The following is a 25,113-nucleotide window of genomic DNA, read 5'->3' as shown; positions in this document are numbered from 1 at the left end:
GGAACTACTAAACACCTCACAGGAAAACCATTCTCACCAGTGGACTGCCACATAAAAATTTCAGAAGTCATTGTAGTCTTTATAGCAAAAAAACAAGACATCAATCTAGAGGGCCCTTACTGCTTAGGCTCCCAGAGTCAAATATATAAACAATAAAAAATTGAAGTGCAGAAAGAATAGAAAAAAAATTATTTATTTCCCCCAGTGAAAGACAATTCTTAAACATCTTGGAATGCTTAATCATTGTGTTCATCATCATTGTTCTTGCAAAAAGCTCTGCTTCCATTGGGTCCATGGCTTGGGAGAAGTTCAGGGGTAGTTAAGAAGCTGTCCTGGGGAAGAAGGCAGACGCTTGGGCAGAAGCCCTAAGGTCAGGGGCTAATAGGTGAAGCAGTGCCCCTAATAGGCCACTAGGTCTTCTTATTTTAATTTCAAGTAAAATTTATATTCATGAGAGAAATTAAGTTTATAAATGTTGCTTTCTTACAAAGTCCTTGTCAGGTTGGTACTAAGATTATGCTGGCCTCTACAATTATTTGGAAAGTATTCACTATTTTCCATCCTCTAGAATAGCTTATATAAACCCTGGTGTTATTTTTTCCCTTAAATATTTGGGGTCCCCTAATGCAGACATCAACCTAGATAGCATATTAAAAAGCAGAGACATTACTTTGCCAACAAAGGTCCATCTAGTCAAGGCTATGGTTTTTCCAGTGGTCATGTATGGATGTGAGAGTTGGACTGTGAAGAAAGCTGAGCACTGAAGAATTGATGCTTTTGAACTGTGGTGTTGGAGAAGACTCTTCTTTTTTTTGGAGAAGACTCTTGAGAGTCCCTTGAACAGCAAGGACATCCAACTAGTCCATCCTAAAGGAGATCAGTCCTGGGTGTTCATTGGAAGGACTGATGCCAAAGCTGCAACTCCAATACTTCAGCCACCTCATGGGAAGAGTTGACTCATCAGAAAAGACCCTGATTCTGGGAGGGATTTGGGGCAGGAGGAGAAGGGGACAACAGAGGATGAGATGGCTGGATGGCATTACTGACTCGATGGACATGAGTTTGAGTTAACTCCCGGAGTTGGTGATGGAGAGGGAGGCCTGGTGTGCTATGATTCATGGGTTGAAAAGAGCTGGACGTGACTGAGCGACTAAACTGAACTGAACGCAGACATCTGAGCCTGTATCTAAATGTGAGTTTTTCTTTTTGGTAAGATTTTTTTCAAAAAGTGATTTAATTTGTTTACATTCCATACGTGATTTTTTTTGTTTGTGGGGTTAGTCAGATTTCTATTTCTTCTTGCATTCATTTTGTTCTTTTTACGAGTTTGTCTATCTCATCAAAGTGTTCAAATTTTCTGTCTTCTTATTAACAATTAATGTTTGTAGGCTCTGTAGTAATGGCTTCTTTTTCATTCCTAATATTGGTAAGTCATGCCTTCTTTCTTTTCAAGTAACAGTTTTAATTCTTCCTTTCTAATTTAATGTCTTTTATTTATTTCTCTTGCCTAACTTCTCAGGCTAGGATTTCCTATACTATGTTGAATAGAAGTGGCAAGAATAGGTATTCTTGTCTTGTTTCTGATACTAAAGGAAAAGCTTTCAGCTTTTCACCATGGAGTATGATGTCAGCTATGGACTTGTCACATATGGCCTTTATTATGTCAAGGTACATGTCCTCCATATTCACTTTGTTGAGAGCTTTTATCATGAATGAAAGCTGAATTTTGCCAAGTGCTTTTTCTCCATCTATTGAGACAATCACATGATCTTAATCATTCATTATGTTAATTTGGTGTATCATGTTGATTGATTTGTGGATCTGAACCACCCTTGCATCTCCAGAATAAATTCCACTTGATCCTGGTGTGCAGTAGTTTCTTAGAAAAATGAACATCCTCTTACCATATAATCTAGCAAATGTACTCCTCATTATTTACCTGAAGGAGCTGAAAATGTATGCCCACACAAAACCTACACATGGATATTTAAAGCAGCTTTATTATAACTGCCAAATCTTGGGGAAAAAAATAAGATATCCTTCAGGAAGTGAATGGACAAACAAACTGTAGTATTTCCAGATATTAGAGTATTATTTGCCCATATGTAAAATAGGATTATGGTGTGTCAATGTAGGTTTATGAGTGGTAACAAATTCACCACTATGGTACAGGATATTGACAGTGGAGGAGGCAGTCCATGTGCAGGGGTAAGAAGTAAATGGGAACTTTCTGGACTTTTTGTTTAATTGTGCTATGAATCTAAAACTATTTCAAAAAAATAAGTCTATTAAAAAAATATAACTCAACCATCTTTTAATATTGCAACCGAGATAAAAAATAGTTGTTTCTACTATGGATAAGAAGGTGAAACCACTGCCTGACTCTTTCTAAAATCTAGCTTCCAAAATAATCTTATAACTGGTAATTTACAGCTCACAATGAGGATCAAAGCACTTACTTTTCAATTTTCTTCTTATGTTCTTTTTGCCTTTGTTGTTCTTTCACTTGTTCTCTTTCAATATCCATGAAAAGTCGTCTATACCTCAGGTATTGCTTTTGACGCTAAAGAAAAGAAGTAAAAATTTTTAAGACTCTGCTCTCAGAGACTTTCCAAGAAAGGAAAATATCCTTAAACTACTAGCTCAGTATGTTAGGACACAACAAATTGCTTCCAATCTCACATATACTGATGTCCAAAAGCCATTACCACTACATACCTCTTTCTTGTCTTCCTCTTGACTTACTCCAGACTGAAGTGCCAGGGGAGTTTGAAATTCAGTGTTCAATCTTGACTGATACTGATCACCAACCTGTTAGGAAGTCCAGTCGTGCAAAGTGACAAAACTGCCAAAAGCTAGACCTATGCACGCTTTTGATAATTTTATCTACTAATTCTTTCCTCCTGCAATCTTGAGCTCAACTAGATTTTAAAAGTTAAAAAAAAAAAAAAATATATATATATATAAAAGAATAAAACTTTAAGAAAGAATAAAAGGAATTAATCAAACAAAAACAAAAGACTCAGGTCAAAGACATGGATGAATTCACGACAAATCAAAATGTTCAGAAGACTTCTAAAATGGTCACTTGAAATCATTCTATTATGACTGTGTGCTTGGGATCAAATATAGGATATAAAATTAGATCTCTTACTATCTCATATCTATAATAATTTTCAATTTGTACACATTCTTGATGGTGTGAATTTAGAGACTAAAAGCTTGAAAGAAAATATTATAGCAATCAGCTGTCATGGCAGGGAAGAAACTAGAACTTATTTTCTCCCAAAATACTAGGAAAGCCTGTTGACATAACTTAATATACTTATTTTGACATTACATGGCTCAAATTATGATCTCTAACTTTTAGAAATACAAGTTTTAAATTACTTTGATCTTTTTAACTTAAAAGTTATTTATCAAAAAGAAGTTATTTATCTGTCAGCAAAGTTGCAAGATACAAGATCAGTATGCAAAAATCAATTAAATTTTTATGTACTTGCAACGAACAATTTGAAAATGAAATGAAAGGTAAAATCCATATAATACACCATCAAAACACACCTTATGAATAAATTTAATAAAAGAAATATAAATTGCATACACTGAAACCTACAAAACCATGTTAAAAGAAATAAAAGATCTAATTGAGTGAAAAGACATCTCTTGTTCATGAATCAGAAGACTTAATACTGTTAAGATGGCAAATGAGTCAACAGATTTAATGCAGTCTGCATCAACATTTAAGTTGATGGGACTTCCCTGCTGGTCCAGTGGTTAAGACTCCACCTGCCAAAGCGGGGTACATGAATTTGATCCTTGGTCTAGGAATATTCCACATGCCACAGGCAACTAAGCCCATGCGCCACAACTACTCAGCCCATGCTCTAGAGCCTGTGTGCCACAACTACCAAAGCCTGCACTCCCTAGAGCTTGGGCTCTGCAACAAGAGAAGCCACGGCAATGAAAAGCCTGTACACCACAACTAGACAAAGCCTTCCTGCAGCACTGAAGATTCACCTTCCAATGCAGGAGATGGGGGTTCGGTCCCTGTTCAGGGAGCTAAGATCTCACAGGCCTTGCAGTACAAAAACAAAAGCATAAGACAGAAGCAATATTGAAAAAAAAACACAACTCAATAAGGACTTCAAAAATGGTCCACATAAAAAAAAAATTCAAAAAAAATTCAGTTTACTTCTCTGTAGAAGTTGACAAGGTAATCCTTAAATTCATATGAGTGAAAGTCACTCAGTCGTGTCCGACTCTTTGCAACTCTGTAGACTATACAGTCCATGGAATTCTCCAGGCCAGGATACTGGAGTGGGTAGCCTTTCCCTTCTCCAGGGGATCTTCCCAACCCAGAGATTGAACCCAGGTCTCCCGTATTGCAGGCAGATTCTTTACCAGCTGGGCTTTACCCAGAATAGCTGAGATGATCTTGAAACAAAGTTGGAAAACTCACTTTTTTCAATTCAAAACTTATTACAAAGCTACACTAATCAACACAGTATGGAACTAGCATAAGGACAGACTCATAGATCAGTAGAACAGAACTGGTAGTTCAGAAATAAACTCATATTTACAATCAACTGATTTTTGACAACAGTGATGAGAATTCAGTAAGAAGAGTCTTTTCAACAAATGATGTTGGGTCACCCTGGATACCCACATGCAGAAAAGAGTGAAACTGGACCCCTACCCAACACCATATATGAAGATTAATGCAAAGTGGATCACAGGCCTGAATGCAAGAGATACAAGATTCTTAGAGAAATATTAGGTGATGGTTTCTTAGATATCACATCAAAAGCACAGGCCACAAAAAAGTAGATAATATGGACTTCATCAAAATTAAAAATTTCTGTGCTGCAAAAGAAACCACTGACAAAGTGAAAAGACAACCCAAAGGATAGGAGAAAACATTTTCAAATCACAAAATAAATAAGGGTACTACGTGTAGAATATATTAAGAACTCACACAAGTTAATAATCAAAAGACAAATAATCCAATTAGAAATTGGGCAGAGGATTTAATAGTTTTCTAAAGAAAATACACATATGGCCAATAAGCACATGAAAAGATGCTCATCAAGAAAATGTAAACCAAAACCACAATGAGATATCACTGCACACCCATTAAGAGAGCTATAATTAAAAAGACAAAAGACAATAAATAACAAGTGTTCGTGAGGACGTGGAAAAACAGAAACCTCGTAATACTGCTGGTAAGAACGAACAGCACTGTGCCACTTTGGAAACCAGTTTGGCAGTTCCTCCCCAAAGGTTAAGCATATGGATGGATACCATAAGTCTCAGCAATTTCCTCCTACTTATACACCCAAGGAAAATGGAAACACATATCACAGAGAAACATATAAACAGATGTTCACAGCAGCACTATTCACTATTAATAGTCAAGAAGTAGAAACAATCCAAACGCCTATCAACTGATGAATGGATAAATAAAATATGCTACATGCATACAATGGAATATTATCCAATGAATAGGAATCAAGCATTGCTACATGCTACAAGGTCTATGAACTTGGAAAACATTATGCTAAGTTAAAGAACTCAGTGATAAAAGGCCATTCTATGATCCCTTTTATATAAAATGTCCAGAATAGGCAAATCTAGAGAGATTTAAAAGTAGACTAGTGGTTACCTAGGACTGGGGTTGGAGGTAAGGGGCAAAAGGGAATGAGTGGTTGCTAAAGGGTATATGACTTCCGGGCAGTGATTAAATATTCTAGAAGTGACTATGGCAAAGTCTGTACAACATTCTGAATATAGTAAAAACACTGAACTGTAAATTTTCAATGGGCTGTATACCTGTATGGTATACAAAGCAGCTAGGCTTCATTATTTGACTACTCCTTATTTGTGAATTTGCCTATTCACCAAGACGTATTTGTTATCGTAGAATTAATGCTTGCAGTGCTTGTGGTCACCTCCAGACGTGAGCAGTGCTGGGAAAAATGTGAGTCATCAGATGGACATGTTGTCAGCTAAGGTCAAACACTGTGATGCTCTGCCTTCTTGTTTCAGCCTTCATGCTGTAAACAAGTATCCTTTCAAATGTACATTGAGTCCAAAACTTTTTGCATTTTTGTGCTTTTTTTGTTGACTGTGCTATTTAAAACACCTCTCAAGCACAGTGCTCAAGAACTACCTAGTGTTTTTAGCATAAGAAGGTTGTGATGCGCCTTATGGAGAAAACACATCTATTAGATAAGCTTCATTCAGGTGTGAGCTATAGTGCCGTTGGCCCTGAGTCCAATGTTAATGAATCAACAATATATTTTAATAAGGTGTCTAAACAGAAATTCATGCAAAACAGTTAAGCAATGGTTCAGTATTGACTAAAATTCAGTTGCAGTATTTATGGCAAGTTTATAGAACATAACTATTATGAATAAAGAGAATTGACTATACACCTCAATAAAGTTTGTTTGTTACAGATAAAATCTAAAAACAATATGTAGCAAAAGGTTAATGGTGGCTATCTCTGTAATATGGGGTCTTTTTTCCTTTTTATTTGTATTTACTTTTTGCTGTAATAAAAATGAAATTATTTTTTCTGCTTTCATAAAAGTAAAAAAGGACTGCCCCAGTGGTCCAGTGGTTAAGAATCCGCCTGCCAATGCAGGAGACACAGGCTTGACCCCTGGTCCAGGAAGATTCCACACGCTATGGAGCAGCTAAGCCCGTGCATCTCAACCACTGAAGCCCACGCCCCTAGAGCCTGTGCGCCACAACAGAAGCCACCGTAATGAGAAGCCGGCAGGCCACAGCTCCAGGGAGCCTGCATGCAGCAATGAAGACCCAGTACAGCCAAAAGTAAGTACAGGAAAAAACACTGTTATAAAGTAAGAAAAATCGGACTTCCAGCACTGGCCAAGGAGTAAGCCCACTCCGAGCCTCTAGCTCTCTCTCACTGATTCTAAGTAAAAATTGTAGGAAATGTGGCTCTAAGTATCTGGAGAGTATATGGGTGTAGTACCCTGAAGAGGGGTGAGTATGGAATGCTACTCAACACTCCGTAATAACCTAAATGGGAAAAAGAATCCAAAAAAGAATGCAGATATGGGTATGCATGACTGAGTCACTTTGCTGTACACCTGAAACTAATACAACATTGTAAATCAACTATAATCCAATAAAAATTAATTTTAAAAAAAGAGCAGTGAGTTAGAAAAGTGGATTCCTTAATTCTGTGTATGAAATGGCATACACTCCAGAATCACCCCTGAGCTGTGCTGCCTGGGATGGACTTAACGGAGTATAAAGGCTCTGAGAACTGAAGTAACATTGGAGCTGCTGTTCACAGAAGATGAGAGAGAACTTGGAGCCTAAACTTAACCAGGTCAACTGCCTGCTAGAACAAAAAAAGGAACGTTCTTCAGAGGATTTTAACAAGAAGTCAGTCTCTCAATATAATGTTCAAAACTGGACCCAGAAGAAAACATGGAAAGTGAATCCAGAATATGGGTCCAAAGAAAAACAGCTCTGGGATGGGACATTCCTGGTGGAACAGTGGATAAGACTTCACACTCCCAATGCAGGGGGCCTGGGTTCGATACCTGGTCAGGGAAGTAAGATCTCATGTGCCATACAATCCAAAAGGAAAAAGGACAATTCTTCCTCTGAGATTAGTAGAAACAGGGAAGAATGGCAAAAGAGTAAATGGTCAAGGGAGTTATTGAATGATGGCCCCCTTTTTAATGAAAGTCAAAGAGTATAGGGTTGCAGAAAGAACTTTATGGAGTATTTAAGGTTTAGAATTATCAGTGTGGGCCATGTGTGAGGGAGCTAACAAGTAGCAACTAAGAAAAATGGTAAGCAGCACTGGGGATCTATTTGTGACTGTAAAACCCCAAGTATGGATGTGTATAATTATATCTATACCACTAAATAGGTGTTTTTTGTGTTTTTTTTACAATAAACCTGGATTGTCTGGGAGTCTGAAAGGTGAAAGGACTGATCTAGGGTTTTCAGGGCTGGTGTGACAGAAGGACAGGCAGAAGAGATTCTGACTATTAAAGTGGCACCCTGAATCAGACAGTCAGGACTAGGTGCCCCTCTTCTTGCTCAGTTAATGGCCTATCCATTCTCTACCACTAATTACGTTGCTTCATAATTACCGCTTATTTGTCAGTCTCTCTTCTTCAGAAAGTCTGAAACTTGAGTGCTAAGTCTTATTCACAGCTGTATCTTTAATATTTAAAACCTAAACAATGGCTAACATCAAACTGGTGCTCAATAAACATTTGATTGACTGACCAATTCTTTCTAAACAAATTTAGCAAGAGACAAGCAGGTACTAGGCACCATGCTAAAGGCTGTCCACACTCCACTAAACAAAACAGGTATGCTCTCTCTCTTCATAAAGCTTACAGACTACTGGAAAACATGGAAATAAGTAATTACCAACTGTCTTGTGTATGGAGAAGGAAACAAACAGAATGCAGGGACAGAGGAAAACCACAAAAGGGGAGGAGGCCTACTCTTGATAAGGTGGTCAGAGCAGAAGTTGAAGTTGAAATTCTAAAGGATGAGAAGAGACCAGCTTCGCAAAGAAAAAAAAAGAAGACTCTCAAAAAGAGGAAAAAATAGGCAAAGGACTGCAAGTAGAAAGGGCTTGCAGAATATAGAAATGGTGATGCAGAATAAAACACAACAGCCTTCCCTTAGACCAACCTTAGAGACCTAAACCAAAAATAATAAAGCTGCAGTTTAGTCTGAAAAGTTCAGCCCAAGTCCTTCTTTTTGCCTTTCTTCCTTTTTTTCTGCTCTTTTAAAAGGACCAAGGGAAAATTTCTCTTTATCTTTTTCATATATTCTAACAATGCTGGTTGCCTGAAGGCTCTGTTTCTAAAATAACAAAACACCACGAGTTAGAAATTATGCAGACAGTGTAAAATTCTGATGGGAATAAACTAGACTTCAGTCATAGGGAAATCTCAGTAGGCCAGAGTCCTGTGACATTTTCTTGGAAAACATAACCCTAACAAGTTCCAGCCTAAATGTCTTAGTGATCCTGCCTCATGCTCTACCAGGTTCCTGATGGGGATCTAGTCCTGGCTGTTGGGTGCAAGATCCTCCTGACACCGACCCTTCAGAAACCACTTCTTTCCTTCTCATAAAAGAAGAGACACCAAAAACACACCTTTTATAAGAGAATACACATGTAGAAAATACAATTTTTTCCAATAGGCAACAAGTGTTTCTGACAATACCCTAGCCTTCAGGGAGTAATCTTAGGTCAGGATAGGTTTCACACACCATGAAATAAACCAAGAATCTGCTTTTTGCTCAGCCTTACTGTTCCCAACTCAGTAGGTACCTATGACCCTATCTAAATCCCACTGCTCACACTCCACAGTCTGCTCTACCTGTTTTCTGCTGGAAGCCTCTCTCTGCTGCTTAGATGCAAGATGCTGATGCCCATCCAGAAGCAAATCTTCCTGCCATTTTTCAGCTGTTCCAACACATGGTTGCTGTATGGAGCATAAGCTCTAAAAGATACAAAAGTGTTCACCAAATGCATGAGCAGTGACATGATGTTGGTGAAAATACTTTAGGCTGCAGTGATAGCCCTGATGTAATCTAAACATGTCAGAAGAGTCTGATGCATTAGGGCATGAAAGTAGACACTACACTTCTTGCCACTACTATGGATTTTTAACTGTATCTGCGAAGCAATCCTAAGTTTCTCTATTGGTAAAACAAGGAATAATGGCATCGATCTCCCAGGGTTATTTCAAGAGTTTAATGAGACAATGGATACAAAGTTCTAGAACCATTGTGGCTATGGTAAATGTTTAATGAATTTAAGCTGTTATTCATAATGATACTAATAACATTACTAATACTGTTAATAAGAGATAACACTATCATCATTGCTTGCTGGCAGCATAGCTCTGGCAAGCCCGTATCAAACTCTCACTAATTGACTTTCTACTGCTTACTCCTCACTATACTAAGCTCTGCCTTCTCTCTGGCAGAGACTGGATCCTGGATTTCATGAATGACACATTCACAGTGCTCCAGAAATAGCTCCTCTCTCCATCTCTCATCTGTCACATTATGCGAGGCCTGCCCATAGTTCCTGTGCTAAAAGAAAAGAAACCTTGAACAACTGTCCAAGAAGTAGCATCAGGCCGGGGCCCTGGCGAAAGCTTCAGTGAAGAGGCCAGAACCAGTCTCAACAGGGCGGAACAGTCACAGAACAAGAGGACGTTATACCTTTGCCCATTGTTATTGACCTTAACACTAAACCCTTGAAGCAGTTATGACTTTGCCCTGCCAATCTGGAATTCAAACCTAAGGAATCTGTCGTCACTTACTCCCCACTATATTCTGTTCTACTTGCTCTCTGGGAAGGGCTAGGTCTTGAACACTGGTGAGACATACCAACCACACTCCAGAAGCAACTCCTCTTCCAAGCTCCGATTTCTTGAAACATGAGGGTTGCATAACACACTTGCTCTAAAGGAACAACAAAATACAAAACTAATTGAGCAAAAATAATAGGTTATTATTTAATAACCTATTAAATAATAATAGTAGTTTAATAATAGTACTGTACACTTCAGTGACAACCCACAATAATGATACTAGGGAAGGATAATTTAACAGGTGTGTGCATGTATGTATTTAATATAAAATTTCCAAACATACATCAAAGTAGGAAAAAAATAGTATAAGGAATCCAAAGATACCCATCACCCAGTGTCAGCAATTAGCAATATCATGTTTTTTCATATATCTTTTCTCCCACATTTTTCCTAGGGTATTTGAAAGCAAATCCTAGATTATTCTGTTTTTTTTCTTTTTCTTTTCTTGCATGGGTTAACTATTTATTCAACAACACATTTAGAATAAAATAAGGCAACAAGAAAATATCTTTACAAAGTTGCCAACATATTCTCAGGTAATGCCAGGAAACAAGCTTGTGTCACTTCCCTTAAGGACACCTACTCAGTGTCCCCGATAATTCTGTGCACAAACAACAGAAGTGGTGAAGTCTGGGAAGCTGTGAGTGGCAAACAGCTTGTTTTGTTCTTCATCATAATTGGTCTGTAAACTGGATGTCTGGCTTTGGTGTACTGCTTCAGCTGCCCAAGAGTAGAATTCCTTCACTGTATAGAAGACTAAATGTTCAAAGCCAAATTTACTGAAGGACTTGAGTTTACTAAGAACTATTTACTGACAACCAATCAATATTATACAAGTAAAATCTATCTCTTATTTGGCCCAAATGACAGACATAGGCTTCGTTACCTGGACTCTCTTTAGATTTGACACATTTTGAAATAACTGAAGACATCATACTCTTAGTCTAATGCCAGAAGCTTTAATTCTATGCAACCTACATACAAGCTAGCTTGACAAGCTCTAGCCCAAATCTTAAGTAATCTCAGTTCAGTTCAGTTCAGTCGCTCAGTCATGTCCGACTCTGCGACCCCATGGAATGCAACACACCAGGTCTCCTTGTCCATCGCCAACTCCCGGAGTTTATTCAAACTCATGTCCATTAAGTCAGTGATGCCATTCAACCATCTCATCCTCTATTGTCCCCTTCTCCTCCTGCCTTCAATCTTGCCCAGCATCAGGGTCTTTTCAAATGAGTCAGCTCTTCGAATCAGGTGGCCAAAGTACTGGAGTTTCAGCTTCAGCATCAGTTCTTCCAATGAATATTCAGTACTGATTTCCTTTAGGATTGACTGGTTGGATCTCCTTGCAGTCCAAGGGACTCTCAAGAGTCTTCTCCAACACCACAGTTCAAAAGCATCAATTCTTCAGTGCTCAGCTTTCTTTATAGTCCAACTCTCACATCCATACATGGCTACTGGAAAAACCATAGCTTTGACAAGACGGACCTTTGTTGGTAAAGTAATACGTCTGCTCTTTAATACGCTGTCCAGGTTGGTCATAACTTTCCTTCCAAGGAGCAAGCGTCTTTTGATTTCATGGCTGCAGTCACCACCTGCAGCGACTTTTTTAGAAAGTAGACAGCTTGCCCACTGTCTTCTGCTCTACCTGCCCTCTGCAGGGAGGGAGGTGGTCTTACATTTTAGGTTGAATGTACTGATGACACTCCAGAGTCAATTCATCTTTCCTCTCGCATTAGAGATGACAGTTGCTTCAGAAATACGTTTAAAAGAAACGACAAACACAGAAAACAAATCGTCTAACCAGGGCAACATGCTAACCTTAACACTCTGGGCTTCAGTGAGAACGCGAGGGAAATGGTACCACATGAGGGTATTCTGATACATTTTAGTTTGAACAGGGATGTTAAACTTTTAACCCAACTCTATAGATCTTACTTTTTAATCCCGAAACATTCACAGAACAGTCTGACAACCCCCTCAAATTTTAAGTAATTTAGAATCTGCTAATTCCCCTACACTGTTCATGTAAGAGCAGTATACCTGTGGGAATAATGCCTCACCAAAAGTTATAGCATAATGTTAATAAATTAAAATAGTCTGATTCCACAATAAGAATACAAGTGTGATTTATCAGCCTTCTGAATGACAGAACTGCTTTGACTGATACAGTTCACTAAACAAGGGTCTGATTCTATATTTCACATTACCAGTTGTTGGAAATGTATAAAATCCAGTTACTTTATTTTCCATCTATGTCTCTTCTTTTTTTGCAGGGTGGGGAGGAGGGGCACACCTCGGAGTATGTGAGATCTTAGTTCCCCAATCAAGGACTGAATTGCACCCCTGCAGTGGAAGTGCAGAGTCTTAACCACTGGAATAGTGTTGTCACTCAGTTGTGTCCGACTCTGCGACCTCATGGACTGTAGCCCGCCAGGCTCCTCTGTGCATGGGCTTCTCCAGGCAAGAATACTGGGGTGGGTTGCTATTTCCTCTGCCAGGGGATCTTCCCAAACCAGGGAAAGAACCCAGATCTCTCGCATTGCAGGCAGACTCTTTACAGTCTGAGCCACAACGGAAGCCCACTGGACCGCCAGGGAAGTCCCCCGTCTATATCTTTTTGATTGAGCTCTACCTGATCTCTGATGGAGGCCTGGTCCTGAAGTTTGCTGCTACTGCTAAGTCGCTTCAGTCGTGTCCGACTCTGTGCGACCCCACAGACAGCAGCCCACTAGGCTCCTCTGTCCCTGGGATTCTCCCGGCAAGAATGCTGGAGTGGGTTGCCATTTCTTTCTCCAATGCATGAAAGTCAAAAGTGAAAGTGAAGTCATTCAGTCGTGCCCAACTCTTAGTGACCCCATGGACTGGAGCCTACCAGGCTCCTTCGTCCATGGGATTTTTGACTGAGCTCTACCTGATCTCTGATGGAGGCCTGGTCCTGAAGTTTAGGAGGCAGATATGGATAACTTTCCAGAGAAAACTCTTTTCTTCCTTTCTCATTCATCATATCACAATATGTCTTCTTGAAGCATACCTTCTAAAAGACAAAAAAAAACATATATTGTCAATTGTTCAATGGGAGCAACATGAAATAATAGAAATAATAGTCCAGGCTTTACTAGGAACCTTACAATAATTTTTTCAACTCCAGATAATGTGAAACAATATGTAATAAAACACAAACCACACTTCTTGAAATCTATCTGAGAACAATCTTGAAAAGTTCCAAACTAAGCCCAAATAATGCAATTCCTCATGTTCTCTCCTTTTTCTGCTCTACCTTGCCACTGATGAAGGCCTCATCTTCACGCCTGTGTAAAAGATCCTGATGGATATCCACAGGAAACACCTCTCCCTGACTCCTACCTATCAACATTGATAATGCTGGCTTCAAATCTGCTCTCTAAAAAAGAACAAATATAAAATAGCAGTTGTTCAGTTAAGAAACACAAGGTAATCAATAATACTTTAGTTTGCAGTGAGAATTCAGAAGTTAACTGAGGCCATCATCTTAGAGAATAAGTTAATACACTATGCCACATAAGCCTAGCCACAGCCCTAAGTAATTTACTTCCTGTTGATCCCTTTCTTTTCCTCTTAGTCTAATCAATCTCTGCTGGAGGGCTGGCCTTGGGACCTGGGTTAAAAATACTGTTGGACACTAGCGGTCTACTTTTTTTTCCCATCTTTCAGCTCTCAAAACAGACGACAGCTGTGAGAAATATTTTACCTAACAAAGAAAGTTTTTTTAAAAAGTAAATTGTCCAGACAGGGGTAATATGCTGCTGCTAAGAATTTTAACATTAATAAGAATGCTGGACATGTGAGAAATCAATCAGGCAAGTTATCTTTTCCCCAACTATGACTCTCTAAATCAGCTGCAATAGTTCTTGCAAATCGCACTACAAGCCTTAACATGCTTATTTCTTTTTGTTGTTATCTTCTTTCCACTTTATTTTACCTGATTGCTGGGTAGAAAATCCTGGTCCTGACATTTGGGTTGAATATTCTGGTCTTTGGGGAGAACACATTGGTCTTCGGGTAAAACACACTCGTCTTTGGGTAGAAAATCCTGGTCCTGACATTTGGGTAGAACATTCTGGTCTTTGGGGAGAATGTGCTCATCTGTGGGTAGAAAAGTCTGATTTTGGAGTGGAAAATCTTGCACTTCCAAGGCAATATCCCCATCTTCTAGTCCAACAGTCGTGTCTTTCAGCATACCACTCTTAGTTTTTGTCTTAATGGCCTGGGCTTTGGGCTCAACAGTGTGGCCTTCCAGGTCGATACGCTGGGTACTGAGTCTCGGCTCACAGCGCTGGGCTTCCCACTCAACATCGAGGACACTTGTCAAATCCCCCTGGGCTTCTGGAAGATAATCCTGGGTTTCTGGCAAAACATCCTGATGTAATTGCTTTACTTCTTCCTCTTCCATCACATCAAATAGTGGGGTTTTGAATTGTACTTTCTAAAAGTGAACAGAAACATTGAATATAGAATGCCAAGTAGCAGTAACACTCAGGTTTTCTGTGAGATTCCTAAAATAATCTTTAAAGGATATGGTAGTCAAACCAAATCGAACATTACTAAGATAAAACACAAAATTACAGTCTTTGCTCAACTCAACAGAACCTGAATCTATAATCCCAAACCAGGCACAAGAATACCAACAGCTCAAGTCCAAATCATAATTACTTTCATTTCTATTATACCATCTCCCTTCCCTCTGCTTTACCTGAACTCTGCTGAAAGGCATATCTTTGTCTTCAGGAAAGAGAGTCTCCTGGTCCCCCCAAGACAAATGCTTTTTCCCTTTCTTATCTATCATAACAGATGAAGATTCCTCAGGTTCCTAAAGAACATACAAACAAAAATGGAAAAACAAACAAATGTTACAGGTAGAAACAAGAATGCATGTAAAAGAATTAAGTTAGAATTCTTCTTCACACTATATATAAAAAGAACTCCATATGGATTATAAGAGCTAAAACTATAAAATTCTTAGAAGAACACGTAGAATTAAGTGATGGTTTAATAGATACTACACCATAGCACAAGTAGCAAAAATTAGACGACACCAAACCTAAAAATTTTGCGCTAAAAAATGATAGCATTAAGAAAGTGAAATGAATATTTACATTGATGGCAATGTTGATGCAATTTCATTCTTATGTCGATGGAATGTCAGTCTTGTAAATACGGTTTTGGAAACAGAAATTTTTTATTGTTTTAAAAAGATTTGTATTTTGGTAATTTTCTTTTGATGAATTGGTGGAGAGTCATTTGAGGGCCTTTAAACTGCTTACAAAATGGTGGGATTTTTGTGTAGTGGATAAAATGAGTAATTGAAAATGTGTCCATAGAAATCAAAGGTAAGTGGGGTCTTTGTGAGTTGAGGAGTAGTTTTAATGTAGAAAGATATATTTACAAATGAGTCTAAAATTTCAAAAGAATTGGAGAAAAAAAAGCTATTATGAGAATAAAGCAGTGACATGGTTAATTTGGAACTTTTGTTCTTACACCAATAAAGGAAGGTACCCCAATAAAGAGGCTTCTCACACACATAAACACAAAAAAATGAAATAACAACCCAGAGAATGGGAGAAAATACCTGCAAATCATGTAACTTTAGGGATTTGCATTCAGAATATATAAAGAATTCTTGTTTTTGTTTATTCACTAAGTAGAGTCCAACTCTTTTTGCAACCCCCTGGACTGTAGCCCGCCAGGCTCCTCTGTCCATGGGATTTCCCAGGCAAGAATACTGGAGTGGGTTGCCATTTCCTTCTCCAGGGGATCTTCCCAACTCAGAGATCAAAGCTGTGTCTCCTGCACTGCAGGTGGATCCCTTATCGCCGAGCCACAGGGAAGCCCAAAGAATTCTTACAACTTGATAATAAAAAGACAACCCAACTTAAAAATGGCACTGCATCTGAACACAGATTTTTCTTCATGAGAGATAAATAAATGGGCAATAAGCAAATGAAAAGATACTCAAGATCACTAGTCATCAGGAAAATACAAATTGAAAGTATGGTGAGATACCACTCTAAACCTACTTAGGAGGCTATAAAAAGATGGGCAACAACAAGGATTGAAGAGGATATGGAGAAACTGGAAACCTCATATATTGCTAATGGAAAGCAGCTTGACAGTTCCTCAAAATAATAGGCATAGAGTTATCATGTGATCCAGAAATTCCATAACTAGATAAATGAATGTTCACACAAATACATCTAGCTGCTTATAGCACAATTATGCATAAAAGCTAAGTGGAAACAATCCAAATGTCTATTAACTGATGAATGGATATACCAAGTGTAATATACTGATGTACTGATACATGCTACAAGGTGGATAAACTCTGAATACATTAAGCAAAGTAAAAGAAGTCAGTCACAAAAGCCCCATTTTATACTATTCCATTTATATGAAACACACATTTACATGAAATGCCCAGAATATGCAAATCTACAGAGACAGAATGTAGTTTAGTGGTTGTTTAGTTCTAGGGATAGAAACAGGAAGGGACTACGGAGTGACAGTTAATGGGTACAGTGTTTCTTTTAGGGATAATGAGAATCTTCTAAATTAGATTGTGGTGATGGCTGCACATGGCACCCCATTCCAGTACTCTTGCCTGGAAAATCCCATGGACAGAGAAGCCTGTTAGGTTACAGTCCATGGGATCGCAAAGCATCAGACATGACGATGGTTGCACAATCCTGTGAATACACCAAAAAACACTGAAGGGTACACTTTAAAGTAGGTGACTTGTGTGGTATGTGAATTATAGCTCAATAAAACTGTTAGAAAAAAAAACTATTGGATATTATAATCCCAATACTTAAGTCCATCTTGTATGGTTAGTTCTAACAGGGCATCTTTTTTCCCCTCTACTCTTTATATTTACCTACCTGATCATCCATAAATTTCTGGTAATCTGCAGGAGTTAAAAGACCTTGATGGACATCCAAGGGCAGTTCTCTTACGCCTATATTTATCCTGGTAAATGATGGCTTCCTACAGAGTGCTTTCTGCAAAAAAGAAAAATACAAACGGTCTAGAGAAGCAATATGCTCATAACACTAAGTTGAGTTTTTGTGAACTATCTGATACAATCTTAGCAGTTTATGGTAATCTAATACAGAATCACAGAATCAGTTCAGTTCAGTTCAGTTGCTCAGTCGTGTTCGACTCTTTGCAACCCCATGAACTGCAGCATGCCAGGCCTCCCTGTCCATCACCAACTCCCGGAGTTCACTCAGACTCACATGCATCGACTCGGTGATGCCATCCAGCCATCTCATCCTCTGTTATCCCCTTTTCCTCCTGCCCCTAATCCCTCCCAGCATCAGAGTCTTTTCCAATGAGTCAACTCTTCACATGAGGTGGCCAAAGTACTGGAGCTTCAGCTTTAGCATCAGTCCTTCCAAAGAACACCCAGGGCTGATCTCCTTCAGAATGGAATGGCTGGATCTCCTTGCAGTCCAAGGGACTCTCAAGAGTCTTCTCCAACACCACAGTTCAAAAGCATCAATTCTTCAGCGCTCAGCTTTCTTCACAGTCTAACTCTCACATCCATACACGACCACAGGAAAAACCATAGCCTTGACTAGACGGACCTTTGTTGGCAAAGTAATATCTCTGCTTTTCAATATGCTATCTAGGTTGGTAACTAGATAACTTTCCTTCCAAAGAGTAAGCGTCTTTTAATTTCATGGCTGCAGTCACCATCTGCAGTGATTTTGGAGCCCCAAAAAATAAAGTCTGATACTGTTTCCACTGTTTCCCCATCTATTTCCCATGAAGTGATGGGACCAGATGCCATGATCTTTGTTTTCTGAATGTTGAGCTTTAAGCCAACTTTTTCACTCTCTTCTTTCACTTTCATCAGGAGGATTTTTAGCTCCTCTTCACTTTCTGCCATAAGGGTGGTGTCATCTACATATCTGAGGTTATTGATAATACAGAATAGAGAGTTCTATTTCAAGTATACAAACAAATAATTTACCTAACAAACATAAGGAGTGATATAACATAGTAGAATACTTTAACTTTCTTTGCAATTTGCCCCTATCCTAGCCAGTAACAACTTCAGAATGCTTATAATTTTGTCTTGGTGACCTAACAGCGGGCAAACAAACCTATCTTCTACGTGTATCTCTAAATCTAGAACAACAGTGACAACCAGACAGATTCTAATGTCAGTAAAAATAAGTCTAATAAGCAAATGAAACCAGAGCTCAACTGGGTTATAGGCTGTTCTTTCTGACCAGCAGATTTCTCCTGCTCACAACTGAGTGGGTAGAACTGTTCAGATTTAAAGCAAAGACTACATACTCGATAAGAAAAATTTCACTGTCAATTATATGGCATAGATTTGTTTGTGGTACTTTATCTGAAACAGCACATGCATTATTTGAAAGCAAGCAGCTAGACCAGTCATCATTATCATAATGAACTACACTTAAATGGCACCTTTGACGTATAAAACTGGTTTATACAAGGATGTTATATCAGACTTAACCTCCTCTCTTCTACTGGATAATTATTTCAGTCAGACCTAGGAACAGTACTCTTTCTGGAAAAACATCAAATGAAAGGTTGGAACATGTTCTGCACAATATAAAGTATCAGTCTCTAGGATCTGGTCATCCTTCTTTTTCTGGTTTAAATAAACTGGGTCCAACCATCTCCTTTTAGCAGTTCCGGGAAGTTAGTCTTACGGACCAAAACTACAGTACTGCCAAATCTGTGGAAGAGGTATGAAAATTGTCAAGAAACCAAGTCAAGAATTTAGTTATAAATGAAACTGTGTCTTGAGTCACAACAATGCAATCCTAGAGGTAACCACACTTAATGCATCTAAGATGGAATGCAATATTAGGCACACCCATGCCTACTTGCTTTTTATATTTAACTATGTGTGCCAGTCACTTAGCTGTGTCCAACTGTTTGCGACCACATGGACTGTAGCCCACCAGGCTCCTCTGTCCACGGGATTCTCCAGGCAAGAATACTGCAGTGGATTGCTACTTTCCTTCTCCAGGGATCTTCCTGATCCAGTGATCAAACCCAGGTATCTTGCATTACACGCAGATTCTTTACCATCTGAGCTACAGGGAAGTCCATATTTAACTACAAGTTTCTTAATTATCACTATAGAGGAAGTATTCTACTAACGACAAACATAGAGGTGTGTCTTTGATGGTTGCTGGTTGCACTGAGATACTTAAGGGAAAAATACAAAAATAAAATATAAACATATATGTAATCTAGGAAAATGTTAAAAAAAAAACTAATTAGATAGGAAAACTGAGAGAGAACTAAACAAGAGACAGCTGATAAAGGTACCAAAAAAAGAGTAAAAAAAGACTGATTAATAATCCATTTTATCGATGCTGCCTATCAAAACTTGAAACTAATGAGAAAATTAAGTAAACACAGGGAAATATACGGGTTTAGGACCCAAATCTGTGAACATGGAAATAAGGAGACACCAAAACAATGTAATTTTATAAGCATAGCTTTAAATATTCTTTTAAATCTAACTTAATATTTAGGTTCCAATTCGATCTAGCTTTACTCTACAGCTTTTCTCACTGCAATCCCAGTCTTTATTTTCACTTTGGTAAAATATATACCAGGGACGTCCACAAAGTTATTCTATATTTTGAAACAAAAGAATTTCTTTCTGGACTTCCCTGGTGGTCTAGTGGTTAAGACTCCATGCTTCTCCTGCAGAAGGCACAGGTTCAATTCCTGGTCAGCGACGTTCCTCATGCTGTTTGGTATGGCGAAAAAAAAAAAAAAATCCAAAAAACCCAAGAGAATTTCTTTCTTTTTAAAAAATGCCATTGACCTCTTCCTTCCTGATTAAAATTTAAAATATATACATTATGGAAGATTTCTATGATTAAAAAAAAGAAAAAAAAAATCACTTGTAATAACACTACCCAGAAATAATCAGCATGAACCTCTTGGGTCATTTCTTTTCAGGCCTTTGTCTATGCACATAGCGTTCTCTCCCCATCTCAATATTGTGCTTTACACTTATCATTGGAAATAATATTCTGTATTTACGTGCTTGTTTAAGAATATGCTTCCCTACTAGCACAGGAGCTCCTTGAGGATCTTTTTATCATTGTTAAGTTCTGCTTCTAGAACAATGCCTGGCAACTACAGATAGTCCATAAATATTTATTGGATGAATTTTTAAAATTGAGCTTATACTATATCTAATTTTATATCCTACTTTTTCCACTTACCTTTATATCACAAACACTTTCCCTAGGCTTCAAATATCCTTTGAAAGTATGATATTTTTGATAACAGCTATATACGGATATATCATGTTTGTAGACCACTCCCTACTATTGGAAAATTAAGGTCGTTTCACACCCAATTATTTTTCAGTTCTAAATAATGCTGAGGTATAAATTAATCTTTATCCAATTTTTTACCTGTATTTTTAGAAACAACTCATGAGAACTTAAGTTACCTCCTGGGTGGGAAAGCTTTTCTTTCTAGCATCTGGAAACTCTGGTGCATCTTTCTGATTCACAGTTTTAAACGATGCCAGCCGGTGACGTGCTTGTTTCATGCTTTGACTAAGCTGCCAAGGAAAAGGGGAAAAAAGAAAACAAAAACAGGCTAAAGTCTTAATACCAGATTCACTAAGTGTTCCAACAGGAAAACAGGCCCCTATTATTAAAAAATGCCAGACCTGAGACCAGAGGATTACCTGCAAAGACGACTTTCTGATGTGCTGATAAGCTTTTACAACACTGTTTTATTATTCTAAGAGACTGCATTTCATAACTTGATTTAAGTGCTGTTACTCAAAATCATTTTTTAATAATGAATGCTTTATATTAAGTAAGTTGGAGAAGGCAATGGCACCCCACTCCAGTACTCTTGCCTGGGAAATCCCATGGACGGAGGAGCCTGGTAGGCTGCAGTCCATGGGGTCGCGAAGAGTCGGACACGACTGAGCGACTTCACTTCTTTCACCTTTCACTTTCATGCACTGGAGAAGGAAATGGCAACTCACTCCAGTGTTCTTGCCTGGAGAATCCCAGTGATGGGGGAGCCTGATGGGCTGCCGTCTATGGGGTCACACAGAGTCGGACACGACCGAAGTGACTTAGCAGTATATTAAGTAAGTACACAAAAATATTAGAACCTAAAGATCTGAATTTGGAAATGATTCAGCAGATATATTCTTTACCTTTTATCTATCTTCTTAATAAAGAGTTATTTCTTCAACCGGTCCTTGCATGCCTGATCACTTTTATCATTCCTAGTTCCCTAAAATTGCTTTTTCTTACTTACATGGGTTCCTTCTTCACCTGTAACATTTGAAGACTGTACTTACTTGTCTTTTCTCAAATGTCTTCTTCCAGGAAGCCTTCCTACATTAATTTTAAACACAAATTCAAACATCTCAACAGAACCAATTTGTTTCAAGTACTCTAGACAACAATTAGTAATAAGTATTAATATCAAATATGTTAATTTTGTGCTTATTCCTTATTTCTACCTAGCAATTTCAGCAAGCACCTACTTTGATTTCTTTTTCAGAGAAGCACTGCCTATTTTATATTCACATATTTGCACAGAATGTTCCTTTAAGGAAAATCCAGCAAAGTGGATCCCTATACAATTCAGTAAAATTATGGCAATTTCAACCCATCCAGTGAAAGTTTAATGACATCATTTCTTCCTTAAAGGGAAATAATGATTATGGTTTACAGATATGAATAACAAATATTTTATGGTATTTACTAATAGTGACTAGAGATGAAAATTCTCTCTTGTTACCAGTCCAGTTTCCTTACAGCATATTACCTCTGTTTTGACCTTGCTTCTAAGAAGGTCTATATCTCTAGCCAGAGAAACCAGCTTGAAACATTATACTTTATTCTATTAAAAGGAGGACTTTTAAATTTAGTTAGAGTAGAGTAGCTGGGCTTCCCTGGTGGCTCAGACGGTAAAGCATCTGCCTGCAGTGCGGGAGACCAGGGTTCAATCCCCGGGTTGGGAAGATCCCCTGGAGAAGGAAATGGCAACCCACTGCAGTATTCTTGCCTGGAAAATTCCATGGACTGAGAAGCCTGGTGGGCTACAGTCCATGGGGTCTCAGAGTCAGACACGACTGAGCGACTTTACCATAGAGTAGCTAAATTTAGTTAGTAGAGTAGCTAAAGGGGTCAGTTCAGTTCAGTCGCTCAGTTGTGTCCGACTCTTTGTGACCCCATGAATTGCAGCACGCCAGGCCTCCTGTCCATCACCAACTCCCCAAGATAGAGTTAATTACAACGCCAAAAGACACAGTATATTTGCAGTTGAAGTTACGAAAAAGTACAGAGCCACAAACGCCTGCTTTAACTCATTGTCAGGTATGGCAGACATCACTGCCCTGTATAATGGGACCAAGGATGCAAAATATTTGGTGTGACAGATTTAAAATAAGAGTTACGTATTCTTCTTTTTCCATCAAGTCCAACCTCTATTAGAATTGCAGATTGCTTTTAGTCCCTTAAGCAGGATATTTCAACTGGTCCAGCAATTGCACTACACCTAACATTCAGTATCTCTGTCATTAAATCAACCCAAAAGCCCCTTCAATGACCTGCTATTAGGATGTAGTATGCTGAGTAACAGTCACCCAAAGATATCAAGGGGCTTCTCAGGTGGCATCAATGGTAAAGAACCCATCTGCTAATGCAGGATGTACAAGAGATGTAGGTTTGATTCCTCGATCAGGAAGACCCCCTGGAGAAGAGTGTGGCAACCCACCCAGTATTTTTGCCTGGAAAATCCCACAGACAGAGGAGCCTGGCAGGCTATAGTCCATGGTGTCCCAAAGAGTTGGACATAACTGAAGCAACTTAGCATGCACACAAAGGTATCAGGTCTTAATTCCTTAGACTTGTAATTGTTACTTTACAGGGAGAAAGGGCCTTTGCACATGTGATTAAGTTGAGGATCTTGAGAAGACATAATCTTGGATTATTTAGACCAGCACTAAAAGCCATCACAAGTGGTTTTTATAAAACAGATGGAGGAAAACCAGACATACAGAAAAGGTGATGTTTGAAGATGGAGCCAAAGATTGGTTTGATGTGGCCACAAGCTAAGGAATGCCAGCAGACACCAAAAGCTTGAAAAGTCAAAGAACAAATTTTCCCTAGAATCTGTAGAAAGGAGCATATCCCTGCAGACACTTTGATTTTGGCTCAGTGAAACTGATTTTGGACTTCTGGTGTCCACAACTGTGAGAGAAAAAGTTTTTGTCATTTTAAGCCACTAAGTTTGTGGGCTTACAAATCCTCCTATTTGTTAAATGTTCATTTTACATAATTTGTAAAAGTTTTGGAGCTGTGATGATGAGAATACCAGTTAGTAGTAGAAAAGTAAGTAAAGAAGCATGAACACATGTAGAGACAGGGTGACCAGCTGTCCCAGTTTGCCTGGAACTGTCCCAAAGGAGTTAGTGCTTTGGACACTGTCTCACTGTCTAGTTCTTAGTGACATCTAGTGGATAGAAAGTGCAACAGAAACAGTAAGATTTTAAAAAAAAAAAATTGAGCTTCTATTGTCACAGATTGAATAAGCAAAAGTTTATAGGCTTAGAGTAGTTTAAGTCACTGAATATTCCTCAGTAGCTCATCTTCTTTTAAGAAAAAAACAGGGTCGGGACTTCCCTGGTGGTCTAATGGTTAGGACTCCTTGCTTCTACAGCAAGCAGCATGGATTTGATCCCTGGTCGGGGAACAAGAAGACCCTACAAGCTCCAAGGTCCAGCACCCCCCCCACCCCAAAAAGCAGGGTATAAAAACTTTTATATTCTAGACTTTTTACTGTTCCTATCTTAAAATTCTTTTGAATTTACCAATTCAACTCAGTTTACCAGTTCAAAATATACAGCTCAATTCCACCTCCTCCAAGAATTCTTCCCCAACTATTTCTTTAGAATTAAAACATTTTTGAACTTCCACTGCACAAATTTATCACCAAATGCAGCATATATTTCCAAATTATTAACCAACAGATTAGGAGTCTGTTAGCTTTGTATCTCTACTTGGAAATGTAAACCCATGAAAGGTCCTATTTCACATATCATTAGTATCACTACAATGCTTAACAAACACAGTATATTCAAATATCTGTGGACTGATGTGTCCTGAAGGCTGAGTGCCGAAGAATTGATGCTTTTGAACTGTGGTGTTGGGAGAAGACTCTTGAGAGTTCCTTGGACTGCAAGGAGATCCAACCAGTCCATTCTGAAGGAGATCAGCCCTGGGATTTCTTTGGAAAGAATGATGCTAAAGCTGAAACTCCAGTACTTTGGCCACCTCATGTGAAAAGTTGACTCATTGGAAAAGACTTTGATGTTGGAAGGGATTGGGGGCAGGTGGAGAAGGGGACGACAGAGGATGAGATGGCTGGATGGCATCACTGACTCGATGGACGTGAGTCTGAGTGAACTCCGGGAGTTGGTGATGGACAGGGAGGCCTGGCGTGCTGTGATTCATGGGGTTGCAAACAGTCAGACATGACTGAGCAACTGAACTGAACTGAACTGAACTGAACAGATGAAGTACAAGCCTCACTCTAATGGGATTTATAGCTACAAGCACCATGAAAGCAAAGGCTGTGTCTGTCTTGGTCAATGCTTTATCCTTTGTACTTTATGCAGTGTCTGGCTCAA

The 25,113-nt window shown here is 38.7% G+C and overlaps 1 protein-coding gene across 4 annotated transcripts in view; it reads right to left on the bottom strand.

Annotated features, from left to right (window-relative positions):
* CCDC15 (coiled-coil domain containing 15) overlaps positions 1 to 25,113 on the bottom strand; it is a 51,361-nt gene that overhangs the window by 20,802 nt on the left and 5,446 nt on the right. The window contains exons 5-13 of one of the 4 annotated variants that reach the window (XM_013975865.2): positions 20,899 to 21,012; positions 17,312 to 17,431; positions 15,130 to 15,246; positions 14,359 to 14,862; positions 13,312 to 13,431; positions 10,417 to 10,491; positions 9,396 to 9,518; positions 2,719 to 2,811; positions 2,460 to 2,563 (exon numbers count right to left, since the gene is read on the bottom strand). In XM_013975865.2, coding sequence (XP_013831319.1) covers positions 2,460 to 2,563; positions 2,719 to 2,811; positions 9,396 to 9,518; positions 10,417 to 10,491; positions 13,312 to 13,431; positions 14,359 to 14,862; positions 15,130 to 15,246; positions 17,312 to 17,431; positions 20,899 to 21,012 — 1,370 coding nt within the window. Of the gene's footprint in view, positions 1 to 2,459; positions 2,564 to 2,718; positions 2,812 to 9,395; positions 9,519 to 10,416; positions 10,492 to 13,311; positions 13,435 to 14,358; positions 14,863 to 15,129; positions 15,247 to 17,311; positions 17,432 to 20,898; positions 21,013 to 25,113 lie in introns of all 4 variants that reach the window. The other 3 variants (XM_013975863.2, XM_013975866.2, XM_018043486.1) reach the window with 3 other exon arrangements.

The sequence above is a fragment of the Capra hircus genome, chromosome 29 (assembly GCF_001704415.2).
Source record: "Capra hircus breed San Clemente chromosome 29, ASM170441v1, whole genome shotgun sequence".
Classification (NCBI taxonomy): Eukaryota; Metazoa; Chordata; class Mammalia; order Artiodactyla; family Bovidae; genus Capra; species Capra hircus.
The sequence above is the reverse complement of the archived record's forward strand: the minus strand, read 5'-3'. Positions and strand labels throughout refer to the sequence as shown.